The sequence below is a fragment of the Neofelis nebulosa genome, chromosome 10, assembly GCF_028018385.1.
Source record: "Neofelis nebulosa isolate mNeoNeb1 chromosome 10, mNeoNeb1.pri, whole genome shotgun sequence".
Taxonomy (NCBI): Eukaryota; Metazoa; Chordata; class Mammalia; order Carnivora; family Felidae; genus Neofelis; species Neofelis nebulosa.
Window position 1 is genome coordinate 613,272 of NC_080791.1, and position 19,959 is coordinate 633,230.

The 19,959-nt window shown below is 44.9% G+C and overlaps 1 protein-coding gene across 4 annotated transcripts in view; it reads left to right on the top strand.

Moving 5' to 3' along the window:
• Positions 1-19,959, top strand: part of YAP1 (Yes1 associated transcriptional regulator) — a 113,405-nt gene that overhangs the window by 58,729 nt on the left and 34,717 nt on the right. For 2 of the 4 annotated variants that reach the window (XM_058686456.1, XM_058686458.1), the window contains exon 4: positions 18,304-18,423. In XM_058686456.1, coding sequence (XP_058542439.1) covers positions 18,304-18,423 — 120 coding nt within the window. The remainder of the gene's footprint in view (positions 1-18,303; positions 18,424-19,959) is intronic. The other 2 variants (XM_058686457.1, XM_058686459.1) reach the window with 1 other exon arrangement.

Sequence of the window (19,959 nt, forward strand, 5' to 3'; positions counted from 1 at the left end):
GGCTCAGGTCATGATCTCGCGGTCCGTGAGTTCGAGCCCCGCATCGGGCTCTGTGCTGACAGCTCAGAGCCTGGAGCCTGTTTCAGATTCTGTGTCTCCCTCTCTCTGACCCTCCCCCGTTCATGCTCTGTCTCTCTCTGTCTCAAAAATAAATAAACGTTAAAAAAAATTAAAAAAAAAAAAAATTTCCAAATAAAAGTTGTGAAAGCTGCCTTGTATTTATAGTCCAAAGAAGATGACTCACATTATTCATTTTGTCATGTTCCACCTAAAACCATGCCCTGGAAGCCAGTAATCAGTAGGTTATTAATTTAAAGTTTATTTTGGAAGATTTAGGCATTTTGCATGTAACAAGTTTGATTGTGATTCTTTAGAACATGGGTTTAATTTTTTCCTGTTAACATTTTCTAATGATAACGGCCTGAGCAAGTAGGGGAGAATTTGTATTCAAATTTGTGTTTAAATTCAAAAGTATATATCAAATTGGTTATAGTGGGTTTTAGAATATTTGCATGTATTTTTTAGCTCCGTGTTTTGGTTGTGAAGTATGTTTTATATACCGCACATAAACCAGTAGGCACGCTTGCCCGTAGCTTTGTCTGGTGAACAGAGTGACTCTGGCAGGGACTGTTGGGGCCAAGTGGCGTCCAGCCAAGTGGTGTGCTGGGTTGGGGGTGGGGGGAACAGAGTTGACCTGAAATGGGACAAGCCCCCGAGAGAGATGTGGGTATGTTTCAGCGGCGGTCGGAGAGAATGGTAGGAAGACATGTGAAGGGTTCTGGGGTCCTTTTGTACCATCTCCCTTAATTCTCACAGTGGCCACTTAAGTTACGTGCTTTCACTAGACTCCCTTCCCGTATGAGGAAACTTACATAATTGTCCCCAAATCACACAGTTGATAAGCGGTAGAAGCCAGGATTCAGGGTTTGCCGGTGGAGGCCCAGAGCCCATCCTCTTAATCTGCATGTGAACCAGGCTTAGAGTCAGTGTCCGAGGAAAGCCTCCACGCAGCCGGAGGCGGTCTGTCAGTGCGCCCGGCTCACAGGACAGCTCTTCTCCAGAAGGTGGTGTGTGTGGGGGGCTCGCCGAACAAGGCTCCGCACCGCACACCACCCAGTACATACTGCACCTTAAGAAGAGAGAACGTTTATGGAGGGCATGCAGGGTCATTGTCTTCAGTGGGCTGGTGGCGCAGAACGATGCTTTAAGAAAGGAAGAGACAGGGTAAAACCAAAAAGTGTTTTGTTTTGTTTTGCTTTGTTTTAACTCAAAGACAAAAACTGATCCTAAAAAAGAAAAGGAGTCACACAAAGTTTCAGAATGAGAGCAAGATGTTATGGGGATATGAAAATTCTTACAATGGCACAAATTTAAATCTAGATTTTTCTGAATTTGGTCACAAACACAAATGGCGTAACTGCCGCGTCAAGTGCTGAGGCTGTAGATGGCATGTGTATGGTCTGAATTCACATGACTCCATGGTTGGCTTTCATTTTTTCCAAGCTAGTGGACATTTAAGAATAGGGGACTTGTACACGGTATTGAAATGCTTTGGAACGAATGTCACATCCTCCCTTCCTGTGAAACGACAGCTCTCATGTCACGTCAGTCAGGTCTTAAGCGAGGGGCTCCCCTTTCTCTGTTGGGACGCACGCAAGGTGCTTGGCGGCTGTGCTTTCCGGAGTGGGGTGGTGCGTGCCGGTTCCGCAGATCACCACAAGAGAGACTGGCCGGATCTGCCCCCCTGTGCTACCAAGGTCATTTCTTCAGGAGAGTTTTGAGCCTGGAGACGGTAAGCAAGAAGAATCGTGAGGGTAGGTATTTAAATACATTCGAGAATGTTCGCTGTAACAGAACAGCAAGGGGCTTCCGGCTCAGCAGGGCACACACAGTGGTCACTGCACGTCTCTCCTGAAGCACTTTCCTGGGTCGGTCGTGCTAAATGCAACTTGACTTCCATTTTTGTCCTTAATCATTAAAGCAAGAACTTTTTCGTTTTTGCTTTTTAAAAAAGAATTCTCCTCCTTCAAATATTCGAGTCTAGCTTTGTGTTCTGGTCTGTTTCTAATCAGACCACCTCCTTAAAACTCTCATTTTCTTTAGACTCTCCAGACCCGTTTTCTGTATCACTTTTTAATGGTTCACTGAACTGACTGATCTTTTAAAATTCTCTCCAAGTCTGAGATTGGATGAAATCCTATTTTTTGCATTCAGTGTAATTTAGTTTAGCAAAATGATGAGTTTACTTCTGTTTTCCTAAGTTCTTTTTCAAAATATGAGGTTGAAGTGATGGATTCCATTGCTACACTGGATACTCGTGGTTTGTAATTGGCCAAATTTCTTAATATGTATCATTGAGAAATCACTGATTTGCCAGTTAAATGGTACACCAGGAGAGGGTTCTAGAGACCTCATATACTAGATTCTTTTTTATTTTTAAATGTTTGTTTATTTTTGAGAAAGAGAGAGAGAGAACAGAGGGAGACAGAGAACCCCAAGGAGGCTCCACAGTGACAGCACAGAGCCTGACATGGGGCTCGAACTCGTGAACTGTGATATCATGACCTGAGCTGAAACCAAGAGTCGGACCAACTGAGCGACCCAGGTTCCTCAACTTAACTAGATTCTATGAAGTAGATTAATTCATATCCTTTAAGTGTCCACCTAATTGGCATATAAATGGCAGTGAACTTTGTAAAAGGAATTTGATAAGTGAGGAAAAGAAAACTAAAAGGAGATTGGAGCCATTCAGTAAGATAATATTCCTATTTCATTTTACATAAAAATCTATAATAACGTGTACCTATATAAAAGTATGTAGAAGCCCTACTCTCTTACATTACTCTAGATGATGGGCGCCCAGCGGCTCAGACAGTGAAGCAGGTGACTCTTGGTCTCGGTGTCAGGAGTTTGAGCCCCACTTTGGGCATAGAGATTACTTTAAAAACATTACTTGAGATGATTGCCCTTGAGAAATTCTGTCAAGTGTGTTATGTTTATAGCATGCAAACAGCCTTTTGTGCATGCTCGTGATCTGTGTAAAATTGGTCTCCATATGGAGAGTTTGTGGGACATTAGTGACTTTTATGATAGACAACGTGATACTTCCTTAACCAGCTTTATTTATGTGAAGATATTAAATGTTGAGTAGTAGCTCGTTAACTATAACCGGTAAGATTGTGGAATCAGAGTAATGGTAAAGTCAAGGACAAGTATACCATGTGATGATCCACAGATAACTGAATGCCAGAGGCTGGTGACTGTTCAGAATCATTAAAAATCATCAGCCTTGATTTAAATTAAGCAATAATCCAGTTATCTGCTTTTTAAAAATGTACCTTTGGTACCCATGCAGAGTCAGATGTCCTATTTTACAGGTACATTTTAAAGAATTCATTGTCTGTCTGTTTTAGAGTGAGGCATTTATTTGACTAATGTCCAGATCTACCAGTGCAGCTCTTTGAGAGTTCCCTGCTATGAAAACCTGCATGGAACTCCTAGGAAATGCCTCGAGGTGGGTGGAGAAAATGGCCTCCTGATCACCAGAGATGATACGTGTTAGAGGAATGTGCTGACCCCCTTCTTGGCAGTGGGGGAGACCGTTTGGAAGCAGGCGGAGAGAGGCACATGGAGCTGCCATCACGTTTGCTGGCCTCGTGCAGTCTCTGTCGGGGCCTCCTAACCCGTGGGGAAGAGAGAGGGTTACCAAGAAAACTGACAGGCAGAGAGTGGATGAGAGGAGGTCAAAGGACCAGTAAAGGGTAGATCGGTGTAAGGCTTTTAACTTTAAAAAGCAAAGGGCATGGAGCCAAGTGGCAGAGCTGATCGAAGCTTTAGGAACCGCTAATTCCTGCTTCCTGCTTCCTGACTGTAGCTCATCAGCTTTGAATCCTGCTTTTCACCTTCTGAGTGAACGGAGGGATGGAGAATAAGGGCTAAAGTCCAGCGGACGTGGATTTGCATCCCGGCGCTGTCACTTACTGCTTGCGCCATCTTGGATGGGCTGCAGGAGCGACCAGTGTCTTCACCTGGAAAATGGGAAGAGCAGTTAACATTGAACTTACAGTAGGCTTGCTGTGAAGATTAACACAGTCCACGTAACGTGGTTGTGCATAGTTAAAAATTACTCAAGATACATCGCGCTTGGTATCTGTCAGGTGTATAAGAGGTAAGTAAGTGTGATCTGATCTGATATTTTACATTTTAAGCAGTTGATAGTAACAGGTAGCCACTCTCCCTTTAAAATAATACACACACACACACACACACACACATATATTTGTAAGTTTATTTGAGAGAGTGAGAGAGAGAGAGAGTGCACACACATGCACAAGTGGGGATGGGCAGAGGGAGGAGGAGAGAGAAGTCCAAGCACGCTCTGAGCTGTCAGCACAGAACCCGACATGGGGCTCTACCCCACAAACCTTGAGATCATGACCTGAGCTGAAGTCAGATGCTTAACTGACTGAGTCACTCAGGCACCCTTAAAAGAATTTTTTGTGCTCAAATACAGGTCATTGGCTCTCATCCCAGTCATGTGTTATTTTCTGGCTTTTAGATTCTTACACATTTCTCTAGTATAGATGGTAGACTGTTAAATAAGGTTTTCTTCTTTTACAGAGTGAAATTTTTTTTTGATTCTTCTGAAAGGTCTTGACGGTTATAAGATGGAAATTATTTGTTAACCTGAAGTGATTATATATGGACTGAGAGTATACTAAAATATATCAAACAATAAAACAGCAACAAAGCCCAAATACAGAGCAGTGAATGGCGTAAATGACAGAGACCGTGTTTCACTCATTACTCTCAACCTCCTATCCCAGATTATCATTATTTAAACCAAAATTGCTTTTTTTTTTTTTCCATTTGGAAATGTAGGTAAATTAGGAAAAGATGGCCACAGGATAAGAGAATAGTAAAAAGCAAAAAAGCATAATAATCCAAGACCAATATAACTAATTCTCTGGAAACTTGGGGTTTTTTCTGTACATAGTTTATGTCTTGACTGATTTGATAATGAAGTTCCTAGAAAATGGTAATGTGGAAGCAGCCATTTTTTTGCTTTAAAAATATGGGCCTGTCTAGTTCATATTATTAAAAGTCGCAAGTAAACAATATATGGGAACTATGAAGATAAAAGTATTTGTGAAATAGAAAAACTAACTTGGGGAGGCTGGGTGACTCAGTCGCTTGAGTGCCTGACTCTTGATTTTGGCTGAGGTCATGATCTCATGGTTAGTGTGTTCGAGCCCCACATCGGGCTCTTTGCTGACAGCACGGAGCCTGCTTGGGATTCTGTCTCTTCTCCCGTCTCTGCCTTTCCCCTGCTTGGGCACACGTGTGCTCTCTCTCAAATAAATAAACGTTAAAAAAAAACAAGAATAGTTAATTCACTGTGAACGTCCAACCAGGTGCAAGTGACAATAGCTTGCAGTTATCACGTGTCTTGTAGTTTGTCCTTCTGAAGTCTTGTTAGACCCAGTGACGTACTACATAGGGCACTTCTCAGTCTTGGTGGCTTTGGGACTTTGCTCTCAATGGAGTGTGCCACTGGTGTTGAGTCAGCTAATGGCCTCTGTCGTGCTCTGATGGGGAAAGCTAAACTATTTTCTAAATAATATTAAAACTCAGAATTAACCTGGACAAGGCAGCAACATTTGGCAAATGGAACAATAGATATTGGCTGATAAATTGTCTTTCTTTATGTTGAGTCTAAAATAAGCACCCTGTGTAGGAATCTCCCAGTCCCCAAATACAAAAGCAAAACTGTGAGGTCGCTTATTCTGGAATTGAGGTATGTGTTTATATATTAATGTGCTGCCTATACAATCTGTAGCATTTTCAAAGTATCCATTTCTTCATTCCTTTATTGGAGACAACCCAGCTAATCATGTTGAAAGGTAGATCTATAGAGTTTCTTCATTTTTCTTTTTTTAAATTTTTTTTTTTTTAACGTTTATTTATTTTTGAGACAGAGCATGAACGGGGGAGGGTCAGAGAGAGGGAGACACAGAATCTGAAACAGGCTCCAGGCTCTGAGCTGTGAGCACAGAGCCCGACGCGGGGCTCGAACTCACGGACCGCGAGACCATGACCTGAGCCGAAGTCAGACGCTTAACCGACTGAGCCACCCAGGCGCCCCGAGTTTCTTCATTTTTCAATAGCTTGAGGATCAGAAGTTTTTATAATGCCTCTGTTTTAGATAAAGGAATTCCTTCCTGTCTTCTTTGCTTCATGTTAGAGGTTCTCTTTGTGCAATGATTGGAAAATATACAGAAACTCAAGGCTGTTGAGTTCCCTTGACCTGGTTTTAGGGCACAAATAACAGATATTTTTAAAATTCTACTAAGAGTTTTTGAAGTAATCGTTTGGGAAAGTGAAGCTCATTTGAATTCTGGAAGTTACTAAGATTTTAGTGTAAATACTGAGCCTAATGTTCTGTTATTTTACCCAACAGACTAACTTGTAGAGTAAGAGGATATTGTTAAAGAACATACAGGAAAAAGTTGGCATGTGAGTGTCTTTGCTGCCAGCTTCTCTGTGACATGAGTTGTTGGATATTGGTGCTTACAGATAGAAGCGGCCATGTTCAACTTTGTTTTCAGTGATTATTTGTAGAATTTTGGAAACGTTGCTTGGCTTTGGAGTAGAGAGGATGAGAAAGAGATTCAGTTATTTACATTTAACAAAAAAATAAATGCCTGTTTTATTTCTTCTCCTGACAAGTGTTGGAATATTATTTTTGTCTTTCCCACTGATTTCTACATACTTCTGGTTACTCTTTTGCCACAGTAATTTTATGACTCATAAGAGGAATATTTGTGTGAAAGATTAAAATGCTAATTCTTTAAAAATGATATCCATAAACTACCATATATAGGCAGCATCAGTGAAATAAAAAGAATCCTGCAACAATAAAGAGTTTTCCAAAATATTTATTCTTTTAATCAGTAAGATAAGGAGGTGGCAAAACTTCAATTAGGTTAAAGTTGGGGTTTTTTTTTTTCAACTTTTTTTTTTTTTTTTTAATGTAGACTCCACACTGGGTGTGGCTTGAACTCCTAACCCTGAGATTGTGAGTTGAGCTGAGATCAAGAGTTAGATGCTTCACCAGCTGAGCCACCCAGGCGCCCTTCATTGCATCTTTGAGACCCAGATTTATTTCCTGATCAACCTGACTCTTTGTATTGTGTATGAATTGTAGTAAAGTAAATATATTATTGGAACAAAATCGCACAACTATTCCAGGAAAGAGTAGGGAACTGACTTTTTAAAAAAGTACCTGCCCTACTTTACGTCAAGTTCTTCTTGTAAACCTCTCCCATTGAATGGAGTGTTCATCTCCCACTTTGTGGATAAGGAAAGGAAGTTTCAAGCAGAGTAAGGAACTTGTACAAGGTTAGAAGGTTAATACAAGATCCAGCAGGGTTGACTGTAGGTCCATCTGAATCTTGAACCCTTTTATTCTTCTCTCTAAACTAGGCTGTCTTTCTAGAGTGTTAATATAGAGCTGAAATCATACTTAATTGCATTTTTATGCGTCAAGGGTGTTTTGTTTTTGTTTTTTTACTAACCAACCGAATTGCACTATTGCTGTGTTGGTGATGTTTGAGCTAATGGTAGGTCGTTCTATAAGAGTTTAGTGAACACAGGTGAGCCTTATTAGTTTTTTGTGTTATGGATGAGTGGTTCTTAATTTGTGGCGGGAGGGGGGACCGGCTGGGGGCGTGTTAAAATCAGACGGTGTCCCAGTAGGTCTGGACCTGAGGCTCCACGTTTCTAACACATTTGCAAGTAGTGTCCATGCTGCCGGTTCATGGGCTGCACAGAACAGAGGCTCTAGAATGGTGAACTTGAGACCACGGAAGTATTATTAAGGTCTACTTTGTTACTTCTGTGTTCATATTATTCCTACTTTCTGTTGGAATAAAAGCTACACAAGTGATAGATAGGAATCCATCCGTTCATATGAGAGTTTATTTAATATAAAAATTCTGTAAAAATGGTACCAACTTTTTTAAATGTTTGCTTATTTATTTAGAGAGAGCACGAGCGTGCATGAGTGGGGGAGGGGCAGAGTGAGGAGGAGGAGGAGGAGGAGGAAGAGGAGGAGGAGGAGGGAGAGAGAGTTCCAAGCAGGCTCCACACCGTCAGCACAGAGCCTGATATGGGGCTCAAACCCATGAACTGTGAGATCATGACCTGAGCCGAGATCAAGAGTTGGATGCTTCACCAAGTGAGCCACTCAGGCACCCCAGTGGTACCAACTTTTAAAAAACCTATGATTGATAAAAGCACAGACTAAAGATCCGAGAGATTGTGACTTGATCAAGACCAATCAATTATTCTTTCCACAGGTAGGTTTTTAATCATTTTCGCTCAACAGAGTTTGGTTGTGTAGTGTGGCCGTGCTCAGCTGTGAGGATACCAAGACGAAGAAATTAGGGTGTTTGTTTAAGACTCAGGGCCTGATGGGGGAGGCGGGGGTGGGGGGTAGGCGAGTGAGTGGTGCACTGTGTGCAGGTGAGCAGCCTGGCTTTGGGCTTGGCAGCGTGTCTAGTCGTTGGGCACGAGAATCTTCCAGCGGCCTATAGGAGCACATCCGAACTTGAAGGAGAAAAAGAAATGGCTCGTCACCACCCTTGCGTTTACTTTTGTGAAACAGATTTTAATCGGTATATTTATAGTCTTTTTAGCTTCTAGGCCTGTACCCAAAAATGATAGTTTTGACCGCATGACCTAGGGCTGTGTGCTTTAAGTCCACTGTTGCTGTAGATACCAGAAGGGAAATCGTATTTCTTTTACCAAAACTTGATTTTATAAGCTGTTTTCCTCAACCAATACATTTATAAATACTTGTCCCACATTTAGATTATTGAAGGCACACAAAAAGTTAGTGACGATAATACTTAATGATTGTACCTGACAGTTTTTTTGAGTGTGTCCACCTAAGAATCTTTCTCGTGTGGACAAGATTTTATGAGGGATTGTCTAGGGTTTAGAAGACCAGGTATAGGGATTTCAGACGCGTATGTCTATGGAAGACTCCTTTGGATACAGAACTGCTGAAGAGTCAGGGGTGAATATATTTCAGTTCCCACATATTCTGAAAACCTCAAGAGCAGAGTGTTGCACACTAGGCCTAGTGGTAGTTTCTAATGTTGCCATGTTTTTTCTCATCCACCTTGCAGAATTGAGCACAACTTGCTTATAGAAACAAAACAAAACTCTTTCTGTGTTCTGGGGCAGAATGATGTATCTTCCCATGCCACTGACTGGCCTCTAGTTAAACTCAGTGTAAAAGAGTAAATACAAGACAGTGTGCAGTATAAACCTCCAGGACATCTAAACAAGTGCAATTTCTTTTCTTTTTTTTTTTTTTTAAGTTTGTTTATTTGAGAGAGACAGAGACTGTGCAAGTGGCAGAGGGGCAGAGAGAGAGGGGGACAGACTCCCGAATAGGCTCCGCACTGCGCCACCACACGGGAGAAGGCCAGCTGGGAGGCTGCCGCTGAAATACCACCCCATCCCGGGGATGTGAAAGTCTTCATGCCAGTTTGGTTTCAGGGGCAAGTGCAGCTGGTGGTACTTTAAAGTAGAATCCAGGGGCGCCTGGGTGGCTCAGTCGGTCCAGCGTCCGACTTCGGCTCAGGTCATGATCTCACGGTTTGTGAGTTCGAGTCCCGGATCGGGCTGTGTGCAGACAGCTCGGAGCCTGCAGCCTGCTTCGGATTCTGTGTCTCCCTCCCTCTATGCCCCTCCCCCACTTATGCGCTGTCTCCCTTTATCTCTCTCTCTCAAAAATAAACATTAAAAAAAATTTTTTTTTTTTAAGTAGAAGCCACTCAGAATATGGGAACATGTTTTGTAAAGTGTGTCGTGTCCACTTGGTGAAGAGAGAGAGGCTGGTGCCTCGGGTGAAGCGCGAAAGGTGTGGGAGCCATCGTGCACATGGCACTGGGGCCTGCAGAAGAAAGCGTGTGACCGGTGCTGGCAGGCACGCATCCTGGGCGGCCTGTCTGTGCCATCGTGTCCTCATCTGTAAGGTGGGGGAAATGATAGTTCCTGTACTGCGGGGCTGGTAAAGGAGTTAACACGCACTCGCAAAGAGCGTCGAATGCCCCCACGTAAAGTAAGAGTTTGTGAGCTGTCCTAAGTGCCAGTTTAGGACCAGAATCCAGAACTCTCAGAGGTCAGCAGCAGATTCCTTGTAGAGGCCACGGCGTCTTTTACAGCAGCTCCTCCTACGTTCTGAGGAAATGACTTCTTGAGAATTCTGTACTTTGAACCACTCATCAGGGTGTGTTTAGTGAACTTTCTGAGTCGTGGGCGTCGACTCTACCCCTGAATCGAGGGGCAGGCTAGTAGGACAGGTTGCTCTTCAGCTTGCGGGGTGGCTTATCCAGACTTTCTTGTTTGATAAGACATTGCAAATGGCAGTCATTACTAATGCAAAAGTGGATGTTGAGTCACCATCCGTGTTAGGACCTGGAGTGTTTTATTCCTAAAATATTGCAGGAAGTTATATTGCTGTAGCAGATAAGTTATCGTTCAACCAGTAGTAAATCCTACCTAAAAATTTATTTTCCCCGAGGATAAGTAACTCTGATTTATGAATTATTTTAACAGTAGCCTAACACTCTTCTTCCTCTTGCTTATCCCAGTTTGGATTTCTCACCTTTAGGGCGCCCGGCTGGCTCAGTCGTGACTCTTGATTCTTGGGGTCGTGAGTTGGGTGTAGAGCTTATTGAAAAAAAAAAAATCTCACCCTCCTTACATCTTATTAAAATGCTGACATATTTCTGCCTTCTTGATTAGTGCTTTATTTTTTTTTTTTATTTCCCCTTCTTCCCCAAAAGACTTCGGTGCCGTGGTCAGGTGTGATAGGTTGAAAAGCTCCCATATCTTCCCTGTGTCTTTAGCACACGTGAACATGACTTAGCATGAAAATGTTTATTGTCCACTCAGACTCGTTTCGAGGTTCTCCCTGAGCTTGGAGAATTAGTATCACCCTGGAGCACTGGTAATTTGTGTTAGGTATTATGCGTGCAGCCCCCTCCTGGTTGGAACGATGAAAGCTGTTTGGTCAAGTCTTGACCGTCAAAACCATGCCCCACGTACCTCTTTCCTCCACCCAGTCCCACTGACTGGGATGCTCCTCCCCGGCTCATGACAGACTTCAGCTCGCACCCTGTTGGACTCTCTGCTTCCTCCGAGCAGCCCATGTTGGCCCATGTGTCTAAAAGACCCTTTCCAGGTGTTTTGCATCCGTGTTGCTTTATGTCTTTTTGCTCAGTGCACTCATTAGCCAGTACTCTTCTGTCCATATCTGTCTGTCCTCCCGGCTAGAACAGAAGCTCCATGAGACAGGGATTGGTCTGCTCACAGCTGTACATCTCCAGTCCCAGAAGTGTGTCTGGATGTAGTAGGACCTTGGTAACTATCTCTGTGTCTTTGGTTTAAGTCATGCTGGATAATGGAGAGGTTGAACTTACACGGAAAAAAACACTGTTTCATGAGTGTAAATCAAGGATTTTAATTGAATTCCATGTTGATTAGTTTCAGACATTTATTCCCCTTTTTGAGTAGAGGGCCCTCGGCCCTCTGCTAGACAATAGAATAGAAAAATGCACCGTGTGCACAGAAACGGACACTGCTGTGTGCAGGCACTTCCCTGTCTGGCCTGGACAGAAACGCACAACCAGTTAGAGCCAGATGACGAGTGAGGGCTCCTCATTTCCACCGGGACAGAAAAGCTTTCTCAGCCAGACATGGTGTCGGGCCAAGTCACCGGTGAGAATCCGGGGATCTCATCTACTCGTCTCACCTCCAGGGTCCCCGTTCTTCAGTTCCACGTAGTTCTCACAGGCAGAAGACCTGTGAGCTGCTTCTCCTTAATAGTTGCTGGAGCCATTCAGGTTTTTCACATGTTTACAGGAAGAGCACCGCTCAGGACTCGTTCGGTCCTGGTGGACGTAGCCACTCGCGTCGCCCTCTCCCGGCAAAGGTGGTGCCTTTCTCCCAGACCTGCAGCGCTTGATGGTTGGGGCTCTGAGCCGCCCACGGTACCTGCTAGTGGACACTTGTGGTGTAGAGGTGCTGCCTGACCAGCCCTTAGCGGTTGTAAGTGTCCCCAGGCCGTCACCATCAGTGCCCTGTGGGCCAACCTTCTGAACCTGGACTCCTAAGGGTGGGGCTTTCCTGGTGATTTTGATCACAGATTTAAGATCATCTGATTTAAATAAAATAAAATTTGGCTACTTACATTTGCTTCATTTCGTGTGCTCCATATTGAAGAAATTTATAACACATTAAATCAGAATATAAATTGAACTCAGAGATCATTCTAAATTTATTTTGATCAATTCCTGTGGTTTTCTCTTAAGAATGTAGTTTTGTGGGAAACCCAGATTTCCCCTTGGACTCAGTACTTTACTGTGTCTTAAGGTTAGCCCAAACACATGTTTGAGTCAAACTTTTAGGAGCCTGTGTAACCAGTGACTCAGTCTGTCACTCTTGCTCTCTGTGCTTTTCATGGTTATTCTTTTTTTTTTTTTTAATTTTTTTTTAACGTTTATTTATTTTTGAGACAGAGAGAGACAGAGCATGAATGGGGGGAGGGTCAGAGAGAGAGGGAGACACAGAATCAGAAGCAAGCTCCAGGTTCTGAGCTGTCAGCACAGAGCCCGACGCGGGGCTCGAACTCGCAGGGCTTGAACTCACGGACCGCAAGATCACGACCCGAGCCGAAGTCGGACGCTCAACCGACTGAGCCACCCAGGCGCCCCTTTCATGGTTATTCAACAGTTAGCTTATTAGTTTAGCAGAATGACTTAGAATCCTGCATTAAGGATCAAGTCACTGGATTTCTTCTAAGGACTACTTAACTAAAAATCTGTGTGTGTGTGTATGTGTGTGTGTGTAGCCCAGATCTGACTATATGTCTGAATATATTTGAAGGGCAGAGGGAGAAAAAAAGAATCCCATGCAGGCTCCATGCTCAGCATGGAGACCAATATGGGACCCGATCCCACAACTCTGGGGTCATGACTTGAGCCAAAACCAGGACTCGGACGTTCAACTGACAGGGCTACCCAGCACCCCGATATATTGTTTTCTTTCATTCACATTTAAGGTTGAAGATCTGTTTCTTGTCTGTTATCTTTTTCTGCTACTAAGGATTCAGTTGTGGTACAACACTATTTGAAGGTAATCTTTGCTCATCTACACCTTTGCCTTTGATTAGTACCTTTCTCGGTATCCTATTTTGAACCATCTCTTTCCATGTAACATCATATTTACCCAGAATGTTAAATGAAAAATACAGATGAATATATAAAGCGTCATTTTCTTTTCTGTTTTGCATATTAGCATGCTTCTAAAATTGTACAGTAATTTAAAAAAAAAATATTTTTAATGTTTGAGAGACAGAGCGCTTGCATGGGAGGGGGCAGAGAGGGGGACAGAGGATCTGAAGTGGGCTCCGTGCTGTCAGCACCGAGCCTGATGTGGGGCTCGAACTCACAAACTGCGCGATCATGACCTGAGCTGAAGTCGGCCACTTAACTGACTGAGCCCAGGCGCCCCCAGTACTTGTATGTCATATGCACCTTCCTCAAGTAGAAATAGGTGTGAGAATCGGCAGCAGTCAGTAGTTTGCACTGGGATTGTTTCTCCTCTGTACCTTCGTGTCTAAGATGAGGGCCATCAGAGGTTCAGTTTGGATTGTTGATGGTGCATAAGAGTGGTATCAGTGAGAAGTCTCCTGAACTTAATTTTTGAAGTTTGCTGTTTTTAGTGAAATACTAAACATTTATTGATTTACATATAACAAATAATATTTAGATATAATAAATATGGTAAGTACTTAATGATTTAACTTGGGTATAAAGCGATAAAGTCACTATTTCCATTTTGCAAATTTAATGTATGGAAATGCATAAGTCTTGGGAAATAGGTTGTATGTCTTTGGGAAGGAGCATATTGTATGGTTTAAAAGCGGAAGCTCTCAAGTCAGAGATCTGAGTTCAGATTTTACCTTGAGCAAGTTTACGGTCGACCTTGGGTGGATGACATCTCCAAATGTCCCTGTGTTTCATCTGTGTGACCGTGTCCTTACTGGCGCTGCCGTAGCTGCCCCCAGCGGTTGTGCGTTACGCTGACAAAATTGAAAAACGCCTGTGGCCCCTAAACTTGTGAAAAGGGAGAAGTGAATTCTGATGCAGGCATGCCTCATTTTAACGTGTTGTACTTCATCAGGCTTCTCACACGCTGTGTTTGTTACAGACTGAATGTTTGTGGCCACCCTGCATCAGTCAAGTCTGTCACACGTTTTCCCGGCAGCATTTGCTCACATCGTGTCTCTGTCACATTTTGGCAGTTCTCATAATATTTCAGACTTTTTCATTACTATATTTGTTAACGGCAACTGGTAATCCGTGATCTTTGATGTTACTGTTAGAACCGTTTTAGGTGCTGTGAACCATGCACACGTAAGACGGCGAACATAATCAGTAAACCCTGTGTTGTGTCTGCCCCACTGACGGCAGTTCCCCCCTCGGCCTTCCTCTTCCCTGAGACACAGCAGTAGGGACATTGGGTCCATTAGTGCCCCTACAGTGGCCTCCCAGTGTGCAAGTGAAAGGAAGAGTCACACGTCTGTCACATTAAGTCAGAAGCTGGAGATGATCGAGCCCCGTGAGGAAGGCACGTGAAAGCTGAGACAGGCCAGTAGCCGGGACTCTTGTGCCAAATAGTCAGCCAAGTTGTGAGTGCAAAGAAGTTCTTGAAGGACCTGAAAAGTGCTTCTCCAGTGAATACATGAACAGGAAAGCCAAGCAGCCTCCATGCTGATCAGACCATTCCCAGTGTTCGTGTGAGCCACAGCCTAATCCAGAGCAAGGCTTTGACTCTCTTCAATTCCGTGAAGGCTGACAGACATGAGGAAGCTTCAGAAGAAAAGTCTGAAGCGAGTGGAGGTTGGTTCATGAGGTTTAAGGAGGGAAGGAGTCATTTCTACTTTCAAGTCTTTTGTTATTTAAGAAATACATTTCACAAGGCTACAGGCAGTGGTTCTTCTGATTGAATCTGGGCAAAGTAAACTGAAAATCTCTGGCAAGTGTTTTTACCATTCTAGATGCCTTAAGAACAGTTGTGATTCATAGGAAGAAGTTAGCATCAGCATTAACGTGAGTTTGGAGGACATCGATTCCAGCCCTCAGGGATGACTCGCGGGGCCCAGAACTTCCGGGGAGGAAGTCACTGCCGACGTGGTGGACACAGCAAGAGGACTTGAATCACAAGTGGAGCCTGGAGATGGACTGACCTGCAGTTTCGGGATCAAATGTACACGGGTTGGTTTGAACGGACGAGCAAAGGAAGTGGTTTCTTGAGATGGAATCTACTCCTGGTGGAGACGCTGCGAAGACTGTTGGGATGACAACACAGGATTCAGAATAGGGCACGAACTTAGTTAATATAGCAGCAGAGGGTTTGAGAGGATGAGCTCCACTTTCGAAAGAACTTCTGCTGTGGGTAAAGTGCCATCTGACAGCCTCCTGTGCTCTAGAGAAATCGTTCATGAAAGGAAGAGTCACTTGATACAGCCAACTTCACTGTTGAGAACATTTTGAGAACTTGCCATGGCCATGCTGAGCACCCTGACCAGTCAGCAGCCCTCTGCACTGAGGCAGGACCTCCACAAGCAAAAAGGGCACAACTTGCTGAAAGCTCAGCTGATGGTTGCCATTTTTTTAGCTATAAATATTTTTTAATTAAGGTATGCACATTGTTACTTTTAATAGAGATAACGCTATTTCTCACTACCGTAAACGTAACTTTACATGCACCAAGAAACCAAAAAATTCATTTGGCTCACTTTATTGTAGTGGTCTGGAATGGAGCCCACGACGTCTCTGAAATATATATGAAGCATTAAAAAGAAAAAGATCTATGTGCTGTGTCAAGAAGAGATGCCAATAATATATTTAGTGAGTAAAGTCAGTATGGGACAGGTAGAGTATGACATGTGTGGGTATACATGTGTTATCAAAACACATGCATGAGGAAGAAATGCAGAACATATCACAAAACTGAAAACTGAAGTTGTTTAGTTTTTTCCCTGATGAGTAGGACACAAAAAACTTAGGCTTTTTCTTTCCTATTTTTTTTTTTTAATTTACTTATTTTTGAGAGAGTGAGCAGGGCAGAGGCAGAGAGAGAGAGGGGAGAGAATCCCAAGCAGGCTCCATGCTATCCATGTGAAGCCTGGCGCCCAACACTGGGCTCAAACTCAGGAATCGTGAGATCAAGACCTGGGCCAAAATCCAGAGTCGGACGCTTAACCGACTGAGCCACCCAGGCGTTCCTTAGTCTTTTTCCATTCTGCCTTTCTGTAGTTGTTAAAATTAAAAAAAGAGTTGTAAAAATAAATACACTTAGGAAGAAAAAGTTTGCTTTAAGGAGTACAAAGTACTGAATTTAATAATGTCATTTTTGTTTATAAACCTATTAATTGAAGTGTATGTACTACATGGTTTTAAGCTCATTTACAGAAGGTTCGGAATGTTCAAAGGGAGGCCCTCCATTCTTCCTCAGGTATTTACTGTGCAGGGTCTGCTGGCCTGTGCCCTAAAGGCTGGGTGAGCAGGTCACTGGCAGGACAGACAGGTCATTGCAGCTCTGTCCCGTACGTGGGAACGCAGCCTCGAAGAGAAAACTAGTGTGTGTGGTCAGGGAAGGCTGATGGGAGGGGTGACATCTGAAGGAGGAAAGCCTGGTGGCTGTTCGATAGAAGACCCTGGAAATAGGGGGCGTGGTGAGAAGTCGGGCTCTGAAGGAGGCTCCCCAGTGGTGAAGAAGGAAGAGCTGCTGCCTCTGGGAGGCTGAGTTCTTAGCGATACCCCGGTGCAGACGAGGCGGAGACAGTGCAGTGGCGCCTGCCTGCCGGGTGGAGGGGACAGGGGAGGCAGGTGTGTGTCCAGGATGGTGCTCTTGGTGGAGAGCCATAACCGGTAGAAAAGGCAGAGGTACCTGCACGGGGGCAGGCTCGGGGACGGTGGCAGGGCCCGTTGGGGGAGGTGTCCGGAACCGTCCCGCGACTGCTGCCGACTTGTTCCTCTCTCGGCTGCTCAGGAACTTGGAATGTCAAAAGCGATTTGCCACCGGGCCCTCTTCCCAAGAAAAGGTGGAGCCCAGCCATCGGGGTTCATTTGTGGAGGTTCTGCCTTCCCAGTAGTGGCGTCGAGCCCACCCGACAGTGACTGCCGCTGAGAAAAGCGGTTGGGTCTGTCGTGTTCACCGAGGTTACTTCCCACTCGCCTGCTGGTAGACACCGGCCCCGCCAGCAAGCTGCAGCCCTGGACGCGGCTGGCACTGGGTGCCCCAAGCCGGTGGGCGGGGCGGGGGGGGCCGTTTAGGAGTGCGTGTGACCCCATCAGTGCCCGGTATCAGACACGAAGCCAACTGGCCTGTGGCCGTGGGCGGGGGGATGCGCAGAGCCCCCTCAGGGTCACTCCTAGGGCTGGCCGGCACCTGCCAGGGCTGGTACGTGGAGGAAAAGAGGACTCAGGCCGTGCGGGGTGGAGTGAGCTGTGCGATGTGGTAGCACGCGGAGCCCTGTCGTGGTTCAGTGTTGCCGCTGGAGTGGGGTCCGCGCCGCTGCCGTGGGGGTTCGGGGAGCGCACACGCACCATCCACTTGGAATGGCCCTCGGTTCCGCCGGTCTGCACCTGTACCTCGCGGAATTCCAGCCAGCGCTCTGACTCCCGTCTCCACCTGACTCACCTCCCCGGATCCTGGGGTAGGCGCGCAGGTGGGCCCAGAGGTACCTGGAACTCACAGGTCTGCCCTGGGCCCCCCTCTTCCTGCTGCAGCCCTCACAGCCCAGCCGTCTGGTAGCTTCCTCCCCCCAGGAAGGTGCAGGAATCTCCCAGCTCCCTTCCCGGGTGCTGCTCCCTCTCTCCATAGCTTTCAGATGGGGGACCCTGCCCCCTTCTTCGCCCACCTCCCCCCAGCCACTTCTGGGTTGCTGAAATGGCACCTTTTCCTGACACCTGTGGACTGCAGTGCCCCTCGCCGAAGAGCCTTGTAGTCATTTATTAATTAGTAGTTTGTATAAAGAAGTGGAGACGGGTCAGGAATCGGGATACAGGTTTCCTTTTCTCCTCTGAACATATGCTCAATTCTGTGACGTTTTGTTTTTAAATATGCACTCCCCCTGCCCCCCACCCCTTGTTTTTTTGTTTCTACCAAGTAAAAACCAACGGTGATTTTTTTTTTTTTTTCTTTCTGTATTTATAGGTCCTCTGCCTGACGGATGGGAACAAGCCATGACTCAGGATGGAGAAATCTACTATATAAACCATAAGAACAAGACCACCTCTTGGCTAGACCCGAGGCTTGACCCTCGTTTTGGTAAAGGTTCAACTCAAAACCTTTTTTAGATATTTTTGATGTGTGTGTGTGTGTGTGTGTGTGTGTGTGTGTGTGGGAATTTGGGAACATCCCCTGAAATAAAATTGCTTTGCTTTCTAGTATTGAACAGGAGGACTGCCCAGCCAGCTTTTCCAGTCCTGCTTTTATACCTCCTTACATATGTTCACTCTGCACCTGACACATGCAGGTGTGAGTCTGCTCTGCAGCCTGGGCGCCTGGGCTGGGGGTGGGGTGGGACGGCTTGTGGCAGCTTACTAACCAGAGTCCTGCTCCTGTCACCCTTTGAGCGACGCAGTGAATGTGCGTAAAACGGTCTTTCTAACTGCAGTGCTAAGTCAGGCTGCCACACTGCTCTAAGGCCTGGGATGCCGGCTTTGGTCCTGACCCAGTGTCTGCTTCTGTGCACCTGCAGCGAGGAGTGGCCTGTGCTGGAGGCTGTCTGGTTTTCTTTCCTCCACTGGGCTGGAGCTGTCACCCTGGGGAGGCACCAGTGAAGGCATTTTCTCTGTTCTTCTTCCTCTGACTGGCTTTCTTTTTTTTAAGGAAGGTTCCTTAGTTTTTTATTCAGGAAACAAAAAAAGCAAAGGCGTATTCCCTTCTAAATCACCCTCTGCACAAAGGAACACGCCCCTCCCAAATGCACACGTTCACATTCTGATAATCATATACAACCTCTTTAGTGCCTTTTTATCCCGTGTTTTTCCGCTGTTCTGTTATTTCAGTGGGGTTTCTGAGACACTCTCCCAAAGCCACGGAAAACTGAATCTAAAAAGGAGCAAAGCATTGTGGTTTTGAAGTTTGCATTTTGGACTGGATACAGCTAAATGAAAACAACGTGCAGATCATCGAGTAGGTCAGACTGAGGAGTGTGGGGCTTTTGAAGCTCTACGGGGTTGACCTAACAACAACTGTGGGGACTCTTACGGGAAGGAGGAATTAACTCTGTGAATGCCTTCAAAACACAATCCTGGGGGGAAAAGAAACTCTGCCCAGAGCTTCTTGGATAAAATTACTTCCCTCTCAGAAACATTGTGAATGGTTTGGCTATGTCTGTATGTATACCTTCAGAAACCTCCAACATCTGGGTTTCCCGCAAGCTGACTGGTCATTGGTGGGCTAGTTGGGACCCCCTGTTCACACGAAGCCAAGGTGGATCAGAGAACAGACTCCTTTTGACGGATAGCCGGTTTGGCTTAAATGTTAGACTTTTGAGCTTCAAAGTCTGTTTGGGTGTTAAAAAAGTAATGTGGCATGTTAATAATTTGCAACTTCAGATTTTATTTAATACTTCAGTAAGCCTTGTGGTTGAAATAGGAAACCAAGTAAGGTAGAGAATTTTAATAAATGTTGCCATTTGTATGGACTGGAGCGATAACAGCCATGTTTCCTTAAGTCATATTTAATGAAATGGATTCAGCTTGTCCACATTTTGGAGATTTTTTTTTAAGTGGTCTGTGGTTTCCCCTCCCCCCCCCCCCCCCCAAACATAAGGTTATGAAAGATGATAATTAACTCTTGGCT